The sequence below is a fragment of the Sus scrofa genome, chromosome 15, assembly GCF_054392235.1.
Source record: "Sus scrofa isolate SSC_HxYL_T2T_F1_AM1 chromosome 15, Sscrofa_HxYL_maternal_Yorkshire_Landrace_v2.0, whole genome shotgun sequence".
Classification (NCBI taxonomy): domain Eukaryota; kingdom Metazoa; phylum Chordata; class Mammalia; order Artiodactyla; family Suidae; genus Sus; species Sus scrofa.
In genome coordinates, this window is record NC_139397.1 from 89,501,765 (window position 1) to 89,521,915 (window position 20,151).

General features: G+C 41.4%; 1 protein-coding gene across 3 annotated transcripts in view; it reads left to right on the plus strand.

Annotated features, from left to right (window-relative positions):
• The window catches only part of CERS6 (ceramide synthase 6), a 334,531-nt gene extending 316,408 nt beyond the window's left edge, over positions 1 to 18,123 (plus strand). The window contains exons 9-11 of one of the 3 annotated variants that reach the window (XM_021075469.2): positions 8,950 to 9,106; positions 9,668 to 9,691; positions 12,408 to 18,123. In XM_021075469.2, coding sequence (XP_020931128.1) covers positions 8,950 to 9,106; positions 9,668 to 9,691; positions 12,408 to 12,560 — 334 coding nt within the window. In that variant the 3' untranslated portion in view covers positions 12,561 to 18,123. The remainder of the gene's footprint in view (positions 1 to 8,949; positions 9,107 to 9,667; positions 9,692 to 12,407) is intronic. The other 2 variants (XM_021075470.2, XM_021075471.2) reach the window with 2 other exon arrangements.
• The last annotated feature ends 2,028 nt before the right edge of the window (positions 18,124 to 20,151 follow it).

Here is a 20,151-nt window from a genome sequence, read left to right on the forward strand (position 1 = left end):
AGTTGGTATTATATTGGATCAGCTTTGCCAACTTTATAGTTAATTAATGAGGCTCAATCCAATAAGCATGAAAATTCTTTGAACATCTTTTGAATGGAAAGAAAAATTACTATTCCTTAAGCTATCTTAAATTCTTCAGTTGACTAGATAGTGACATATTTTACCCCTGCTTTCTTACCATTTCTCTCTAGAGATGCTCATTTTAAATCTCCATGTAGAGATCTCAGAGCTTAGGCATAAAGATGATGGCGTGTGCCTCATTTCCTCTCTAGGGCACATGCAGACATCCCTCCTGTGGGCTGCCATCATGGCAGTAGCCAGCATACTGCAGGCTCTTCTGACCTAAAAGCTTTTCCCAGACAGCAGTTGCTTCTTCCATAGCTAATGCAAAGATACAGCTGGCCCCAGCCCCCACAACTATCCGAGTGGAAAGCCAGAAAGGGAGATACTCCTAAGAAGCAAGTACTAGACCCATCCTCTCTAAGTTCCTGTTGTAAATAGCCACACTGTAGATGAGAACTTCCTACCAGACCACGTGACCTCCCCTTTCCACTTCCTAGTCCCAGCCTAGGAGGCTCTAAGAATGGCTAAGCCTTTCTACTTGAATCAAGTTCATTTGTTAAACACAAAAAACTTCTAAGCTAAAACAAATAATGTCACAACCAGAGTTCCAGAATGGTATGTGTTTAGCCTTGTTTTCTCTCAGTGCTACAAAAAATATACGACTCAAATCGCCAAGGGAAAGAAAAAAGGAGACGAGGCAAGAAAACCCAGGGCAAGCTGTGAGTGTTCTCAACCTCCGCTTCAGCCCAGGAGTGCTTAGTCCATGCCTGGCCTTGCTAGGAGTGGTCCCCACGGTGGACATGAGCAAAAAGTCAGCCCTTCAAGGAAATGGCATGCAGGTTTGGGGAGGTTTCAGAGCCTGGTTTTCAAGAGGATGGCTTTGTCCTCTCTTAGAAAACTGGAAGCATGATTCCCCGGAATCTCATATCCTCTCAGATTTCTACCTGCCCAGCAGGCATCAGTCTTACCAGACATTTTTTTGAAGTAAAGATTATTTGGAGATATACATGGGCCTCAACCTTTTCAAAGAGAAAAGCAAAGAAAAGGGCACAGGGTTGCCTTCCCCATTTTCTGAACTGAAATTAGAAAAAGATCTTTGCCGAGTTCCTGTCGTGGCTCAGTGGTTAACGAATCCGACTAGGAACCATGAGGTTGCAGATTCAATCCCTGGCCTCACTCAGTGGGTTAAGGATCCAGTGTTGCCATGAGCTGTGGTGTAGGTTGCAGTTGCAGCTCAGATCCCAAGTTGCTGTGGCTGTGGCGTAGGCCGGTGGCTACAGCTGCAATTCGACCCCTAGCCTGGGAACCTCCATATGCCGCAGGAGCGGCCCAAGAAATGGCAAAAAGACAAAAATAAAAAAAAGATCTTTGCTCTTCTATCTCAAATATTTCACGAACATGACCAGGTAGTGGTGAAAGAACATCACATGATGTTCAGTGATGGAGATTGTTCTGTTGGGACAGAAGGGTCGAATGAGGTAGGCCAAAGTGGGAAAACCAGTTAACCCCACATGGGTCATTTAAGCAGGAGGAGCCCGGTGTGGCTATACCAGATTTGATCCAAGAGATAAAAATCACAGGAAATAAAGGAGCAGGAAATGACAGGCCAAAGGCAGCGTGAATGCTAAAGCAGCAGGTGTGTTTGTGTACTTTCTCTGTCATAATGTGGCCATGGGTTGGTCTGTGCACGGGTCAAGGGTGAAGAACTAAGGTCTACGAGAGCTGAGTCACGAGTGCGTTTAGGAGCCTGAGGGCCCAGACCAGGAAACAGTGTTATTTAAATCCCAGTTCAACCCCACCTACTGGATCTGACCTTGGGAAAGTTGTTTGTACTCCCTGTGGTTCGGGTTCTTCATCTATGAAATAGATATAATAGTATCTACTTTGAAAAAAATATAATTGATCCCATAGGGTTTATTTCATGAGGATTAACGTGTTAGCACATGTAAAGCCTGAGCCCAGTGCCTGACACATAGATAATGCTCAGTAAATATTAGCTAGCGTAAGTTTTCTCCTCTGTGGCGATCTCACAGAGGTGTTGAAAGGCTTAAGTTAAACAATGTGTATGACGCATTAGGCTCAGTGCTCCATGCATACTAATTAATACAGAGCAGTCATGGAAAACCAGACAAGTCTGTTTTAGGGGCATGTAGGCAACAAAAGCTAGGCAGAGGGTTAAAAACAAGCATGTTGAAATCAGGGCACAGCCTGAAGGACACGTTCTTGGCTAGAGAAACTCAGGAGATCAGGAGCAAAGAAGGGCAGACCAGGCAGTGAAAAGGGTTGGGAATTCAGGCAGGCAGATAGCAAACGGGGCCCCAAGAGGGCGGTGACTGATTTTGAGGAAAAAATATCCACCCCAGACAGGAAGTCACTAGTAACAAACTTCCTGTGATATAAGGGATCTAACTCTGGCCAGGCTGTGACCTAAAAGTAAAAATAAATGAACCGACCCCACATCTCCCTTGGACAGAAATGTGGCAGAAATTGTATGCCCATTGCTAAAGGCAAGATAGGTGGTTCTTCCATGTTCAAGTTTAGCTTCCTGTCAGGGATGGAGAAATGACTTCTGTGTTTGCCCCAGACTTCGTGAATCTGTTTTTCAAGATAATGAGGCTGCAAGCTACCCAGAAACCATCCTCCTCAAAGAGAACCTGCTGACAAACAGCAGTGTTGTGGAGAAATCCAAGGTGTGGCTGGGCTCTCTTGTCAAAAGAAAATGGCGAGCAAGCCTCTCAGCCGTGTGGCAGCCTTGACCATGCAATGCTTGACCAAGGCGTTCTTGGGGCCTGGAGCTTTTATTACCTTAGCAAAAGCAGGACAGAGAGCGTTGCTCATAGCAGTGAATTAGTTACCTGGCTCTTCTCTGGCAGATGTTCCAAGCCCAGGGTTTTTGTTGAGAGTACATTTGAAATGCTTTTCTCTTAGCATGTATTTGTTTGTTTATTTATTTATTTATTTTGTCTTTTTGCCTTTTCTAGGGCCGTTCCCACGGCATATGGAGGTTCCCAGGCTAGGGGTCGAATCAGAGCTGTGGCTGCCGGCCTACGCCAGGGCCACAGCAGTGCAGGATCCGAGCTGCTTCTGCAACCTACACCACAGCTCACGGCAATGCCGGATCCTTAACCCACTGAGCAAGGCCAGGGATCGAACCTGCAACCTCATGGTTCCTAATCGGATTCGTTAACTACTGCGCCACGAAGGGAACTCCTCTCAGCGTCTATTTAAAATGAGCTATACATTCCAGTAGATTATGGATAAGCCTTAGGTAGTAATCTGCTCTTCATTTAGGTTTTGTGTAGGTCAAATGAAAATAAATACCAGAGAGACACCCATCTTGAAATATACAGCAGTCTGTCTGGAAAGGCAAAGTCAAGACCATTCAAAAGTTCTGACGTAAAAAACACTTAGATTTTTGGCGGTAAAACAAGTTTTACCTTTGAATCCACTCTCACTGGCATCATGCAGCAATCCTCACCATGAGGCCCTGAACCTGACTCTCCTTGAGAAGCAACTTGGCTGTCTTTGGATATTTGACATGCGTGCAGACAGAGCTTATGATTACTTGTTGTGGCCTCATCCTGAATGTCCCCCTGTAACCTCATTCACACAGTGACAGCACTGGGCGTCTGTCATCATTAACATCTCAATCACCAATAGGTGGTTCTGCTTCTAAATCACTATTTTAAAAGTAAGATATGTGGAGCTGAACATAAGGATATTTATCTAACTTCGCATACTAAGGATAATACACTTTGAGTTTGCGGTCATGATAAAAATGAAAAAATAAGTATTGGTTATAGCTTTTCTGAATGAGTCACCAGTGGCGATCTTTTCACAGTGGAAGACTTCTGAAATTTTGAGGTTTAAAGGGAAAGTAAAAATCACACCAATGCCTAGAATATGAATGAGTAAGTTCTTAAATATAGTATTCAAATGAGTTTTCTTTGCATTTAAAAAAAAAAAAAGAAGAATCTGGTTAAACTGTTTTGCATGAATGCGTACTTTCCCCCCGGCCAATCCCCACATAGCCTGTGAATACATATTTCTGTGATAATTAAATTTTAGATGAAGAGTCCATAAAGGGTAAGCATGAGCAAAAGTAACTATAGGACACAGTCAAATTAAATTCTTATGATTCATTAAACAGCCATTAAAATAACCCATCAGGGCTAAGCTGTTGGGGTGGTAACTGGTGCATCTGCTTGTCACCAGTGAGTTGCTTGGAGCTTTGCCCTGCAGCATCCTTTCTACTGGGAATCACACAGGAAGAAGGAAGCACAGCTGGGAGCCTCTTCATTCCATTGTTTGGCAGGCTTCTTAGAAGAGAAGGTGTTACCTGAAGATGAAGTGATTTCTGTGCTGGGACCTAGACATTGGTGAAAGGTTATGGCAGAATTGACCTACTTGAGCGTGGTTTGTACATGCGTGATGCGCCACCTAGTGGTTACATCAGGCTAACGTTAATGAAAAGAAAAATGGTCTTTTCTGGTCTCTTTTGCCCCTAAATTCTCCAGCACTTGTTTGGAGCAGCAGTAGGAAGCCTCATTCTATAGTCTATTTGTGAGGAAGAAAAAAAATCTAAATTCTTAAAAGCCATGCCTTGACCCCAAATTATCTGATATTATAGTAATAATTTGAGCCAGAGGTTGCAAGTTAGCAGTGTTTGGCCCACAGAATACTTTTTTCCATTTTGGTATATAAAGGTATGATGCACACAATGAGCACAGATCTTCAATGTATAGCTTTATACATTTTACATTTGGAAAATTTTGCATGTGTATATAGTCCACATAATCACACCTGAATCAAGATGCAGAATGTTTCCAACATGCCCCTGCCCATTGAGCTCCCACAGAGAAAACCTCACCATAGATTTGTTATGACATCATTAAAATATACACTCCTAACCCTAACCTCTGGGAAAGGATGAAATCTTGTAATCACCATTTTAATAGTTTGCCCCCCAAAGGGACAGTTTTTTCATTAAAACATTCTGTGTCTAAACAAAGGTACCGTTTCTGGAGTTTACTGTTTTTCAGAATTCAGGTAGCATCATGTTACCTCTCTCCTCAGTCTAAATTCCTCACATATTGTTTTCCTTACCAGGCTTCTCACTGAGAGATCTATCCATTCGTGGCACTAATTGTATTTTCCCAAGTGTCTCTGCAGGCAGCCAAGTCAATTTTCAAAGAAATCCCATTACTTTTGAGCGGTATCTCAGAGGTGCTGCTGACTGTCACAGCAAAGCCTATGAAATCTGGTACAGAGTTTCAGAATTAATGTGCATATCGCATCACCAGCGACTGCATGACCCTCCATTCATAATAAGCCAAGCAAATGGTAATGGTGGGAAAGGCTCACAAACCTATAATCCAGCAAAGGCTAATTTATAATGCAAAGCATCTCACAGTCCTTGTTGCCATTTCTACAGGACCTCTTTCTGTTTAAATGAAACTAAATTCCCTCTGAAGGCCAACACGTTTAACATGTCAAGAAGCAGAGCTAGTTCTGAAATAAAATTATTGTGATTTTTCCAGAGCTGTCCTGTGCATACCTGTTTCTTTGATTATTGAGCAAACACACAGCCAATCAACCATTAGGTCCAGCAAGCCCATTACTTCCAGGTGGTTTGCAAGGTGCTGGAGATGGAAAAGCATGAGGTGTGCGTGTGCTCCCTCACTGTCATAGACATGGACTTTGTTTAGACCTGTTGTCCCCTAGCCTGCAAACTGGTGTATAAAGACATGACTGCCTCTTGGGTAATAAACAAGGCAGGAGTATAGAAATTATCCTGACTTGGTCCTTTTTACAAATAACTTGTGGTTTTTTTTCCTAATTATTTGTCATGAATTTAGGAAAGAGAAGAATGTAAAGAAGAAAATACAAAATTCCTTAATCCACTATAGAAAGTCTATAATGGCTTGGATTAATTCCTTCCAAGGAATTATAAATATTTTTTTTCTGTGTACTAATATGTACTTATTTTATGGAGTCAAGTTGTGTTATGATTTTTCTCTGAACATAAGAAACTCTTGAAACAGGTCTAATATTTTGAGTGACTTCCCAGTTTCTGGAATAAGGATGAAAACTAGTTTTTCCTATTATTGGAAATTTTGGTTGCTTGCTGTTTTTTAAATACTTATAGAGATTTAATCCTATTATTTGAAATGAAGTCTTTGGCTTTCTACCATACCTAATAGCGGGAACTTCCAGAATAGGGTTAAATAATAACAGTGATGCTGGTTCTTCCTGATTATAAGGGCAATAACTCTGGTGTTTGTTAAATATTATGACCATTGCTGAGTTGAGTTATATAAAAATCATATGAAGTCCTTTGAGTTCTCATTTTTAAATGTCAGCAATGAGGAACTGAACATTGCCAAATGCCTTTCAGTGCCGTTGGATTAATTAGGTTGCTACCGATTTGGCCTGTGGATGTGTGATAATTATATTAATAGGTTTCCTAATATGGGTCCCCCTCCACCAGAATGAATACCACTATATCATGGAGTAACACACTTTAATGAATTGTCATATTCATTGCCATGCTATTGACCTTAAGATGTAAACATCCGGAGTTCCCGTCGTGGCGCAGTGGTTAATGAATCCGACTAGGAACCATGAGGTTGCGGGTTCGGTCCCTGCCCTTGCCCAGTGGGTTAACGATCTGGTGTTGTGTAAGCTGTGGTGTAGGTTGCAGATGCAGCTCGGATCCTGTGTTTCTGTGGCTCTGGCGTAGGCCGGTGGCTGCAGCTCCGATTCAACCCCTAGCCTGGGAACCTCCAGATGCCGCGGGAGCAGCCCAAGAAATAGCAAAAAAAAAAAAAAAAAAAAAAGACAAAGATGTAAACATCCATGTGTATGGACCATTGTTCTTGAGAGATAACGAGTGTGGCAGGGTTAGAGCTGGACTCTGTCTCATTCTGGTCTGTGAATGCAGGTTGCTGAAATTGCGGATGGGGAACCTGTTTATGCCTGTCACTCATTCTCCTTTTTTAAAGCTCTTATTCCCAGCTGCAAACAAATGTGTTTTGTTTTTTTTTTCCTTTTGTGAATTCATGAAGTTCTTTTCTCAACCTCTCTCAAAGCACTCGCCACTCATATTAAAATTTTCTGTATATCTGCCTTCTGTTCTTGTATGAGTGGTCTCTATCTTAAATTCAAGCGTTTTCCATCCCTCCCCCTTAGCCACTGAGTGGTATCCACCTAACTTCTCTTGTAGGGTCCTGGCAAACCACTGCAGTGGCAGTTAGGTGAGTTTTGTTAACCACTTAGATCTCCAAACTAGACCTGTGATGAGCTAAGGAGGAAAGCAAGAAAATGAGAGTGATTCCAAAACTCTCAGGTAGTGCTTCTGCACAGCAGTGGTATGAGTCCAGAAGGCATGAGTCAGCCTCCAAAGGCTTAGTTGCCAGCACAGCAGGGGCGAGAGTGAAACACTGAAACCAGCCCATATGTATCTGCCCCATGTGGCAGCTCCATCCTGGTTCTGATGGCAGATCACAGAACGATTACTTCAAATACTTTTGCCTACCTCAGATACACACTAAGAATACTCATTATATTCTAATAATTTTTTTTTTTTGGTCTTTTTGCCATTTCTTGGGCCGCTCCCACAGCATATGGAGGTTCCCAGGCTAGGGGTCTAATCAGAGCTGTAGCCACTGGCCTATGCCAAAGCCACAGCAACTTGGGAATCCGAGCCGTATCTGCGACCTACACCACAGCTCACAGCAACGCCGGATCGTTAACCCACTGAGCAAGGCCAGGGATCGAACCCGCAACCTCATTGTTCCTAGTCAGATTCATTAACCACTGTGCCACGATGGGAACTCCTATTCTAGTAAATCTTTAAACTTTATTTATTTTTTCTTTTTGGCTGCACCCTTGGCATATGGAAGTTCCCAGGCCAGGGATTAAACCTGTGCCGCAGCAGTAACCAGAGCCACAGCAGTGACAACACCAGATCCTTAACTTGTGCACCACCAAGGGAACTCCCTAATAATTTAAAAAACAAAACAAAACTCCTTCCAACATTCATCTCAAGGCATCACTCCAATATGATATCTTTCCATGGGCAGTTCTTTCCCTAACCCTAACCCTAACCCTCTAGGGGCTCCCTTACTAGACTATAAATCATTTGATGACAGGGATTAGGTCTTAACTATATTCTGACTTCCCTTGTTCTAGGCATATAGTTTCACCTTAACTGTTTCTGGAATTAATTTTAATCTTTTTTTTCTTGCAATGTCATGTAATTAAATGGCATTCCTCACACTTACTTAAAGACCCAAAGCAACTTCAAAGACAATCCAGGCCTTTTAGCAAGCAGTGAGAAATAGAATCATTATCAGAAACCTAATGGAGGAGTTCCCGATGTGGCTCAGTGGTTAATGAATCCGACTAGAAACCATGAGGTTGCAGGTTCGATCCCTGGCCTTGCTCAGTGGGTTAAGGATCTGGCATTGCCGGGAGCTGTGGTGTAGGTCACAGATGTGGCTCAGATCCCAAGTTGCTGTGGCTCTGGTGTGGGCTGGTGGCTACAGCTCCGATTCGACCCCTAGCCTGGGAACCTCCATATGCTGCCAGAGCAGCTGTAGAAAAGGCAAAAAAAAAAAAAGTAATGGAAATGAATGGAAGAAATGACAATAAAAGTGAAGAGGGAGCACAAGTACACTGTTCAAGCTAAAACCCAAAGGAAGGTCATGCTGCCAGGGTTATTGTTCAGGCAAGGGTTCGTCTTAGTACCTGGTCAACCTTCAGACCATCCTCGCAGGGAGCAGTTAGTGGATGTTGTTGACTTTGTGTTTCTGTGCGGTACTGGAGTTCCTTTGAAGGCAGAGTGAAAAGTCATGTTCATGATTACTTTCTCCTTTTCCTTAGGGTGTTAAATACCACATTATTTGAAAGTTGGGAGATTGTTGGACCTTACCCTTCCTGGTGGGTTTTTAACCTACTGCTGTTACTAATACAAGGCTTGAACTGCTTCTGGTCTTACTTGATCGTAAAAATAGCTTGCAAAGCTATTTCAAAAGGCAAGGTAAGATGAAACTCGCCCTTTCCAATATGTCCCAGAAAATTATGGTTTGGGGTTCTTCTGAATCAATAAGAACATTATTTATGATTTAAAATTTCATCAAAACTGGTTTTTTTTTTCCTTCAAAATCTAGCATAACCTCTTGGAAACACATACAAATGTTCATTTTCTTCTGTTCAGTTGACTTTTTCAAGTTTCTAGCATTGCTTTGCTGAATGATCCGCATTTATAATTTTAGATTCAGTGGAGATAGATTATTTGCTGTTTTCCTATTCTTTCTGTCTCCCTGGTCCTTCTCTGATTATACTAAGCAGAATTTAATAATTTTCTTTTTTTATGAGAAGGGTTAGCTTGAGACAGTATGCCCATTTATGGCTTCTCCAATTAAAAAAAAAATTTTTTTTTAGTCAAATCTCTTTGGTTAACAATGGGCTCATGAAGCTGATTTGAATAAAGCTTCCTGAGTCTCAACCCCTCTGTGTAGAGCAATGACTTTTCTGGAAGGTTCTCTGTGACATTTTCTTACTTTCGTTGTTTGTTCTCTTTCTTCTGCCAACCTGGAAGTCTGGGAAGTGGAACCCTTTACATGTAAGTTTCTTACCCCTCTCTCTCTGTCTGCGTCCTGGTCCCATGTTGGCCTGTTGGAGGAGCACCCCGGTGCTCTTGTTTCTGTGCATACTGTTCTGTCTAATCTCTTGGCACTGACTAGAGGCTCTAACAGAGACTCCCACCAGCTCCTGAGGGATGCTAGGAACAGCTCAGTTAGTGCCCCTTTGTGTAAGCTTGCATTCTGCTAAATGTTGCATGATTCAGCAGAAAAGGAGAGGAATTTCTTTCATTGGTGTTTAACATGTTGGCTAAAAAAACAAGAAATAGACCAAAGGAAAGTAGGAGGAACAGACTAAGTAGGGGAGAGAATTAGCATGGTCCAGAAAGGAGCGTCAGCTCTTGGCTAGAGCTGCCCTGGGCCGTGGGATAGCATATGGCCACTTTGTCCTCGGTATGGGGACTTGGAGCATCTAGTCACATACTAGGAAGCCAGTTCTTGGCATCAGCTCTTATGTAAATCCAAAATATTTTGAGCAATGAATTGTTCAGAAGCAAAAGTTTGTTTTTTTCCTCTGTGACCTCATACTCTTTAAAATGAGCATGAATTTCTGTCCTCATTTGAATACAAATTAAATCAATGTGCATGATGCTGTCACTATGACAGCAGTCTCAGAAGATGCAGTGGTGCCATGGATTCAGTGATTTATATCCTCATTGCATTGCTGCTTCCACCAGATACATTGTCTTCTCTCCAGCTTACTCCTTCAACTTTACAAAGAGATAATCATTAATTTTATTCCAGATTTCAGGCTTCAATTTTTTTTTTTTTTAGTGGCTGCACCCATGGCATATGGAAATTCCCAAGCCAGGGACTGGATCTGAGGTGCAGCTGCAACCTAAGCAGCAGCTGCAGCAACATCAGATCCTTTAACCCACTGCCCTGGGCTGGGGATCAAACCTAAGCCTCTGCAGTGACCTGAGCCACTGCAGTCCAGTTCTTAACCCACTGTGCCATGGTGGGAACTACCAAAATATCTTAATTAACATTGCTGCTCACCTAGGACAGTAAGAGTCATCTTGGCCATAGGTTATGGACTTTGTTTTCCTGTGGGTTATTTTCAGATACTCTAAATTGTTCCTTTCTTCGAAGGTAATATAAGTATAGATTTTTTTTTCCCAAATGCAATTAAAAAATAATTCTTACTAAGAATGCACATGTAAATTAATCACTCTCTAAAACGAGTTTTCATTCCTATTAGCAGTTTAATAGATGACTAGTGGATTTTTAAATGTAGTGGAGCTTTTATCCTAATGCTATCTTTGTGACCTGTTTTTTTAAGTTAAAGTATCCTTATAATTCAGTCATTTTGGTGTTTCCATATCTCAGTCTTCCTGAAGATGGTCCTTGTTGGTTGAGTCTCATCCGAAGGGGCAGTGGGGAGTGAGGTCCATTTTTACGTGTTTACTCAGCCATCTCTGCTTAGACTAGAGGAGCAGTTCTCAGCTCTGACTTCCTTCTGTCCCCACCCCACCCTAGGGAGGTGGGACAGGAGATGGCGTTCTCCTGCAGTAACAGTGGCTTCTCAAGTTGGCAGGGCTGTGGGCTGCAGGGATCTCCATTTGGAGGGTGGGGTGTGATGACACAGCGAGGATAAGATATAGAAAAGCCCCCCAGTTCATTCTGAGAAACCTCCCAGGAGACTGTGCCAACCTCCCCACCCACCTTTTGGAGAATCACAGGTGACTAGATTGGGAAACTTTCTGTGAAGCCAAGAGAGCCACCAGGTCCCTGTTGCCACCCCACTTAGAAAATAAGTAAATGACGCTCAGTTACTCAAAGGTCATAAGGATAAAAATGCTTACCAGGTTGTAGACATAGAGCAGGAGATTTCAACTATTTTAATATTAAAAGCAGTGGCGTATTTCCTTAATTTCTTCCTACATCCCTTCCTTGCTAGGCCATATATTTTCTTCATCCTCCATGGTAACTTGTAGATTTTTATCCTGGTACCTTAGCTTACCTCCTCATGACTAATGAGACTGAATGGAGGATGGAAGAATCCTAGATGGATGGGAGCCAATTCATGGTGATCTTTGTCAGCAGATTTGCCTTGGGAAATATTGTAAACTAGACCTCACCCAGCAAGTGCCCCCAAATGCCTCCTGCTGCCATTAGTTGTTACGTAGTATTTAAAGCAAAATTTCGACTTAATTCCAGCAAACAACAACAACAACAACAAAAAATCATAAAAGAATGCATTAAAAAAGCCAAATAAGAGTGATGTTTTGATGGTCAGACATCAAATGTCAATGATGGTCAGAGCTAGTGACTATCTCCATTCGTTTGTGGTTAATCGAGAGCTGCCTTTAGATGATTCTCAAGGAGCGTATGGTCATCAGAGAAGAAATAGATCCATAGGTACCAAATTCCTCTAGTGTCACCTTAGTAGCATGGTATGCCACTTTTTCAGGAAGAGTGGGATTTATGGTCTAGTATATTCTCAATATGCAAAGGCACCTTAAGAACGTCAGCAAATCTAGCCACCTATGATGCCTGATTCCACCTACATTCCTTGATAACTGACTTTGTCACCCAAATGGGTATCTTCAATGAAAGGGAATGTATTACCCTGGCAGTGTTCCTCTCCTCTCAGGCTTTTTAATACTTGGATCTGTTTTCCTTCATATATGAGTGCATGCCATACCTTCATGATCCCTTAGGACCTGGGTGCACTCACCTTCTTGCATTCCACAGGTATCCAAGGATGATCGAAGTGATATTGAGTCCAGCTCAGATGAGGAGGACCCAGAACCGCCGGGGAAGAGCCCCCACACTGCGACCACCACCAATGGAACCAGTGGTACCAACGGGTATCTCCTCACTGGCCCTTGCTCCCTGGATGATTAATTCCTACAAACCAGAAGTCCCAAACAAAGTGAACTGTTTATTCCTGGAAGTCTTTACTAAGTTGCAAATGCGGTTCCTTTCATAGTATCTCAGCACCAGAAACAAAAATTAAGATTATCAAAGCATTTTGAGTAGTGCACTGCCGTATGTCCTGTCTGTGAATGAAGAAGTCCCGTTCTCTATGTGTAGGCATGCTGTATGTAACTGGCACAAGGGAACAGTATTTGCATTTGCACTGTCTTAGAATATTATTTATTTTTTGTATTTGTTTGTAAGTCTGTGGACAAAAAAGGGTTTCCTCACTCCTTTTACTCTCTGGGTTCGTGACAGGGAAGGAGACGCTCCACCTGCTTCTACCCCTTTCTAATGCTATAACCCAATCCGCCGGTCGCATTGGCTTAATTTGTCACTTAGAGCAAGCAAAAGTCAGTGCAAGGTTCTCGTACAGCTCCAAATAGCTTTGCTTTGTTTGTGTTACAGTGCCCATTTTGAACTGGCCTGTACAGTCTCAGTGACCCTTCTCCTGGTATAAACTTTAAACAGGATGAGCTCGCTTTTGTAATTGTCACTCTTCTTGGGTCAATTAGCTGTTCCAATTCAAGAGTGTGGTTACTGGAGGACTTAAAAATGTTTGTGCATATTAAATTGCTGTGGAATAGACTTGATTTCTTGTGCACACAGCCAAGATTTTTTCAATGAGAATGTAACTAGGTGGGGATTAACTTTGCAGGTACAGGGATTTTTTTTGTTTGTTTGTTTGTTTTTAATTCTCTATTATGGGATCAGTGCTCTGGCTCTAAAAGGAGATTTTTACTTAAGGGCATAGTTACCAAGAAATCCCTCTTCTTACTGGGAATCTGTCCCAGGACCTGAGAACAGCATAAAGAGGGGAACAGATTTCAACCAGATTTGACCACCACCCCTGTCATTAGCACAGTCTTCTGTCATGTCGTGAAAAGAAAGGAGAAGCTAAGTGTATTTGGGGACAGAAAAAGACTTTCTAAGAGTTGGCCAAAGTCAGTTCTGGCGCAAAGCACTTTATTGCAAACAGCTTTCGAGAAAGTGCTCTATCTTGTATTTGATCTGGATGTTTTTTATTTTTCTGAGCAAAATAAAGCCAATGGGAGAAAGACCATTTTACCTTTTGTCTTTTCTCCTTAAACTTAACCCATAACATAACAGCAGTTCCTGTTACTAGAAACTGAGCAGTGTTACACTTTAAGTCCCTTTGTTTGCTTCTTTGGAGACCTGTTCAGTTTCCAGGAATTTTTATTCAAATAGTGCTAGTTCTGGAAACACAATAAAAATTGTATTCAGCAATGAGAAAGTTAACTAAAAAGTTTAAGTTTTAGTCTCTTACAGGCCAGTGTTATTTATGAATAGAAAAGGAAATCATACACATCAACCAAAGATTTTATCTCTTTTCTCTCAACTTTTAGTAAGGGGAATAAAAAGGTATTAGAACTATTTCATAAATCAGAAAGACCATCATCTAAAGCAAGAGTCCCAAACCACAATACAGTGATAGCAATGGATGAGTCAGGGCTAGTGAAGGCACCAGAAAAACACTAGGGAGTGTATGTCCCGCTCAAAACCTTTCATTCAATTCAGTTTTTTTAAAAAATGGAAATAAAGCTTCGTGCCCACAGTGTGTAACCTGAGTGTTAAAAGTATACTCCCGAACAAAAACCTTTCTCTGTAATATTAAAACTTCCCCCACTTATTTACAAAACAGTATGTTTCTGGTATGGTCCATAGTAATAATTAAAGAGACTTAGGAATATGTCTGCTTGTTTATTGAGGAAATAGTGTGACTACTTCTCCTTGTAAAGCCTTATTATTTCATTTCTCAGAACAGGGATGTGCCTAGGAGTGTGATTTGTGGATGGTTGAGTTTGTGGGACCGATCCTTAAACATCAGAAGTACTTTTAGTCAGCTGAACATCTGCTAAAATGTAGATATATAAAAAGTGTCAGCAAGGATGTTATACCTAAACATTTTTTCAGAAGGTGAAAGTTTCTTATCAACCAAAATATGGAACAGAAGAGTGACTTCTGCCTCGCTTTAGCGTCTAGAGCAAGTCCGCTGATGGGTGCAATAAACCAGAGTCACAGTGTGTTCAGATTTGGATCATCTGACACTCTTGAGCAGAGAAGAATAATTTCAGAAGCTCTGCTTGTAAATTAAAGGTTTAGAAGCATTGCATGAAATGAAGACAATTAAGTCTATCCTTAGCAAAGACATCTGAACAAGCTTTTGTTTTTCCTAAAAGTCCCTTAGAAGGAGGATTGAGAATTCTCAGAGCCTCTCTGACCAATGGCAGTACCTTAACACAGTCCTCTATGTATGTATAGATTTTTATTTAACTTGACATTTTAGTGCAAAGGTTCTTTTCAACTAGGCAAGATGGCATTTGTAGGCTTTTTAAGATGAAGAATTAATATATCTTTGTCGACTGCTCTCCCATGGTGGCCTGATGAGGCTGAGAGAGAAATATATGTGCCAGATCCTGTCTTCTCCCTATGCCAGGCCATAGCTTTGGAAGTGTGTTTTGTAAGTTCAACTGTAGGTTAGTGAAAATGTTGTTTCCCATTAATTAACTTAGCCCATCCTGGTCACAATCAACCCTTACCAAGGTACAAAGGGGTATGTAGGAGGGAATCTAGAAGAAGTAACCTTTTATTCACCAATATTAGAGCTTTTCTAGATTGCTTGAGGGGGTGTAGAAAATCAAGTAGAATTCGGCCTTGGGTCACTAAATAATATAAAAATGTGTGATCTATGTAGGTATATGTGTGTTTCTCAAAAAAAAAAAAAAGTGATAAAACCAAAATATCACCAACTCATCCTTATCCGTATTCTTTTCATCAAAACTATCCGCCATGTGTAATAGAAACTTCCCGCCTCCCTGTCCACTTCCTGTTTGTGCTACCCACACAGTTAAGAGTGGTAGGCTCCTTTCAGTCTCTTGGCCTCAGAGCTAAGATCATGGAAGGCTTAACGTTAGCATCTAAATAGTTCCCATTTCCAAATTTAGTGGTGCAAATATTGAGAAAAAGGGAGCAACTATAAGTATTTTGGATTATTAAACTAAGTGCTTGGAAAAAATCCATATGATTGCTGCTTCACCCCAGGATTTTATTTAATATCCAACTCCCACCAGACTGTGAGATAGATGGCATCCTAAGGTACCATCAGGTAATGAAACAGGCATCTGACAAAGATGAACTAGGAAGAGAGGTAGGCTCTTCAAGAAAAGCAAGCCATTGGGTGAGAGGAATAACTCTTTAGCAAGATAAAATAAGGTCACCGTTAGCCAAAAGGGTGGGTGAACCTCAAAATGTCCAGTTCTGTTGCCAGACTTTCCATTCTGAGTATTTGGTAGAATTTGAATTGGAGTCAACTGAATGCTTGCACCTTAGGTAGAAAATAGTCCAAATCTTCCACTCTGTGTATTTCAACCTCGTTGTTATTTGGGCATGAAAATCATATTTCATTCCAGCTTACCTGAGTCGTTACACAAGAGCTCTTCTGGGAGAACTTTATGGACACCCATGATTGTTCCCAATCTGGTCATGGTTTTGCATTGATAGTTATTTTTGTCCCCTTCTTGGAAATATTAATGCCAAAGTTGCCTGAATATTTGAGTATTTTCTCTTAATCTGAAGAATAAAAAAGTATACAGAATAATTCCAAAGGTATTAAATAATTTTCTTTGTCAGTATGTGTGATGATGTCATTATGTCCAAAGAGGCTTGAAGAAATCCTTTGGAAATAGAGGTTAAATGTTTACATTTCACGTGCTATTTGAAGTCTTAAGATTCTAATTAGTTTACCTTTTTTTTCTTTGTCTTTAGCTGGTTCCTCCTTTGTGGATAAATAGTAGTAGCCATGAAATGTATCTCACGTTCAAATAGAAAAAAATCAAATCAGATCCAAGTGGCCTGACGGGAAAGTGATTAACAAGGCACTTTCAGCTTCTTAGTAACGTTTATGGAGAAAGAAAATGCAGTTAGCTCTAAATACTGTACTTTCTGTCCAGCATACTGTCCATGGAAGGAAGACTCTTAATCACAAACAGTTCATGCAAAATGCAACAAGCTATTTTTTTAAAACGAAGACATCTTTGTCCCCAGAGTCGATTTAAGTTTCTTTTGGTAAAATGAAATTGTGCCATTCTCAGATTACCAGATAGTAGTTAGCACTGGTTCACTGTGGCCACATTTTAACTCTTCATCAGTACTAGGCTGGGAAAACACTCTGGTTTGCATTCATATGCATGGTCCCCTCCCCTCCCCTAGAGGGCGCTCAGTAGATGCTGAGGATGCCCGTCCACTCGCCCACTCTACGCTGTTGGAACTCCTCTAACATATACTCAGAGGAAGCCTATCTGAGGCTGGGTTTTTTGGAGAAAATTGTATTAGAGAAATAAACATCATAAGAAACTATTAACAACATCAGCAGGCACCCAAAGGAGAACCTTAGTCTTTCCAATGTGAGTTCAACCAGAAGCCTTTTAAAAGGCATGTTACCAAATGGCCACAAGCTAAGACCCCATCGGATCAAAGAGATGAAAGTCTCTGCAGGCAGATGGCACCTGATATGGTCTCTCTTCAAGACTAAGCATTCTCAAGATGGCTCAGGAAGGAATGGGAGGGGACCATCAGGCTAAGGTCTCTCTTTCACTCATATTCCTTGAAGCCTCCTGGAACTCTTAATAAAAGGAAGCCAGAATATTGTCACTTGTTGGCTGTTGAGTTGCCAGCAGCGTTTGTGTCACTTGTGTACCACACTTCCTTCTCTGCCTGATTCCATTTTTCTTAAAAAATATTGTGCCCCTGTGAGCCTATTTCCTTGAACACAAATCCATGAAAGTTCGGCTTCCTATTTTGGTATATGTTGCATGGCCTGGCAACCAGGGAACAACAGCTGTTGGTGTAATTTCTATGTTAAGTGAAAAATTAGATTTTATAGAGACAGTTTTTTTTTTCTTTTGGATCTACAGTAATTTTTTTAAACTGTCATTGTGAAACTACCCTTAGAAAATGAAGGGTTTTTATAGATTTGTTGCCAAAGGGAAGTTTGCTCTGTAATAGGAACAGTTATGTGGTGATTCTGGAACTTTACCTTAGAGCTTCATTCATGTAAACATGGAAAACACCCTCCAAGTTTGATCTCCCAAAGTTTCATAAAGCCTCTTAGCTCATGATTTTCATCAAGTCTTTACCCACATGATCAGTTACCTCCATAGCCATTTGGTGTCATGCTAGGGGGAAGGGGTTAGTTTGGGGATTTGATTTTTTTTTAACTTGCTGTGAGAAATAGGATAGGTGACAAAACCTTTCTTATTTTCTTAAGACAATTCAGTGCTTGAGCATCTCTGTCAGAAATGGAATGATGTACTGTTAGCCAATTAGAATTATTTTATGTATTGTTAATTGTGTTTTGCTGATTTTTATATGAAAATATAATTATTCATTCTTGATCTCTGGAAGTAATCATTATTATGAGGATCATTTTACTTTGGAAACACTTTCATAATAAAGATAAGTATTAAGAGTACAGAGTTAATGCCCTTTTCTGTAAGCGCTACCGAGCTCGTGTTGCTAAGATGCCACATCTTGCTGGAAGAGGTTTATTTCAGGGTTCACATCATCCTGTGATTTTCTTGCAAGCCTCCTCAAAACCCAGTAGTTGCTATGATGATGAAAAAGGAATGTAATATTTATATATTATATATGTTATATGTTATCTTGTTGAGAATTTAGCTAAACTACTTGATAACATTGCCGTCTCCGCATCTGTTGTGTTGCCAAACAGCCTGCAGGGACTGTTGACACTAGCCCCACTGCAAGTGCACACCCTGAATAGCAGCCCTGAGTCACAAGCAAATGTAAGCCTCTGATAGGACTTTCCCAGCAGCCCTTGTGATCAGCAGTCTCCCTGCTTCACACACCCCTTAGATAAGACCTCAGGGGCTTACCAAAACTTTTTGCTCTTTTGGTTTGAGTTGACGGATCTGGCTATAGTCCAGGAACCCCAAAGCATTCCACCCATGGACCCTAATAAAGGCATGTGCCCCATGTCCTGTCTTTCTCTCTGTCTGCAGCCTGCCTCAGCCTCCCTATGTGGCCTCTCCAGGTGTGCTATGTACTCCTGCCAGACCTGTGAATAATAAACCTATATCAAGTTCTCTTGTGGTCTGCTGTTGAACTTTGGTTCATCATCCAACATTCTGTGTTCCAGGAGTTCCCGTCGTGGCGCAGTGGTTAACGAATCCGACTAGGAACCATGAGGTTTGCGGGTTCGGTCCCTGCCTTTGCTCAGTGGGTTAACGATCCGGCGTTGCCGTGAGCTGTGGTGTAGGTTGCAGACGCGGCTCGGATCCCGCGTTGCTGTGGCTCTGGCGTAGGCCAGTGGCTACAGCTCCGATTCGACCCCTAGCCTGGGAACCTCCATATGCCGTGGGAGCGGCCCAAGAAATAGCAACAACCAAAAAAGACAAAAAAAAAAAACAAAAAAAAAACAAACAAACAAACAAAAAAAAAAACAAAAAAACATTCTGTGCTCCACTTAACAATGGTTAATTTAATAGAGTCATAATGTATTTCTACATTTTATGTGCGTATATATATATATAATATCTCTTTGAAAACTAAGATATAAAAGCTTCAAGTTAAATTTTATGTAGTACCTCATTCTGGAAAAATATGATGTATAAAGGTGTCAGTTCAAATATATCAGATACTGTTTTTCCAAACTCTAAGAGGGACACTTAGGACAAACACAAACCACAACACACAGAACGGTCCCTCAGTGTTAACGCATTCACCGGAGCTGGGCTGACATCATCTTCTCAGTGTCTGTGCCTGACTTTGTGAGGCCTTCTCTCCCTCTTGGTCTTTCCCCTGAAACTCTGTCTTCCCATCTGCTCTTAAGCTTATGTCATCTAATACCTTAAGAGCCATAAAAATAGCACTAACATTCAACCAGACACACCCTCCCAACCAGAATTATAAAAAATACAGCAGATACCCTATTAAAAATCTTACCAATATTATAACCACTCCAATATTATGACAACATTCGGATTCCAAGCATGAGTTATTGAAATAAATTAAGCTACCAAGGGAGTTCCCAACATGGCTCAGTGGAAACGAATATGACTAGTATCCATGAGGACAAAGGTTTGATCCCTGGCCTCACTCAGTGGGTTAATGATCTGGCGTTGCTGTGAGCTGTGCTGTAGGTTACAGATACAGCTTGGATCTGGGTTGCTGTGGCTGTGGTATAGGCCAGTGGCTACAGCTCCCATTCGACCCCTAGCCTAGAATGGGTGGCTACAGCTCCCATTCGACCTCCATATGCCGCAGATGTGGCCTGAAAAGACAAAAAAAAAAAAAAAAAAAAAAAAATTTAAGCTACCAAAATTTCTCTGAGGCACAAAAAGATAGACTATAAGCACATGCACCCTTTTGGGAAGCCAGGAAATCTGTTGGTTCTATTAACATAGCATAGTCTGACTCCACAAGCATCCCTCCCAAATCACCACCACGCAACTCAGTTTCTCTGGGGCCCCCATCCTTACTG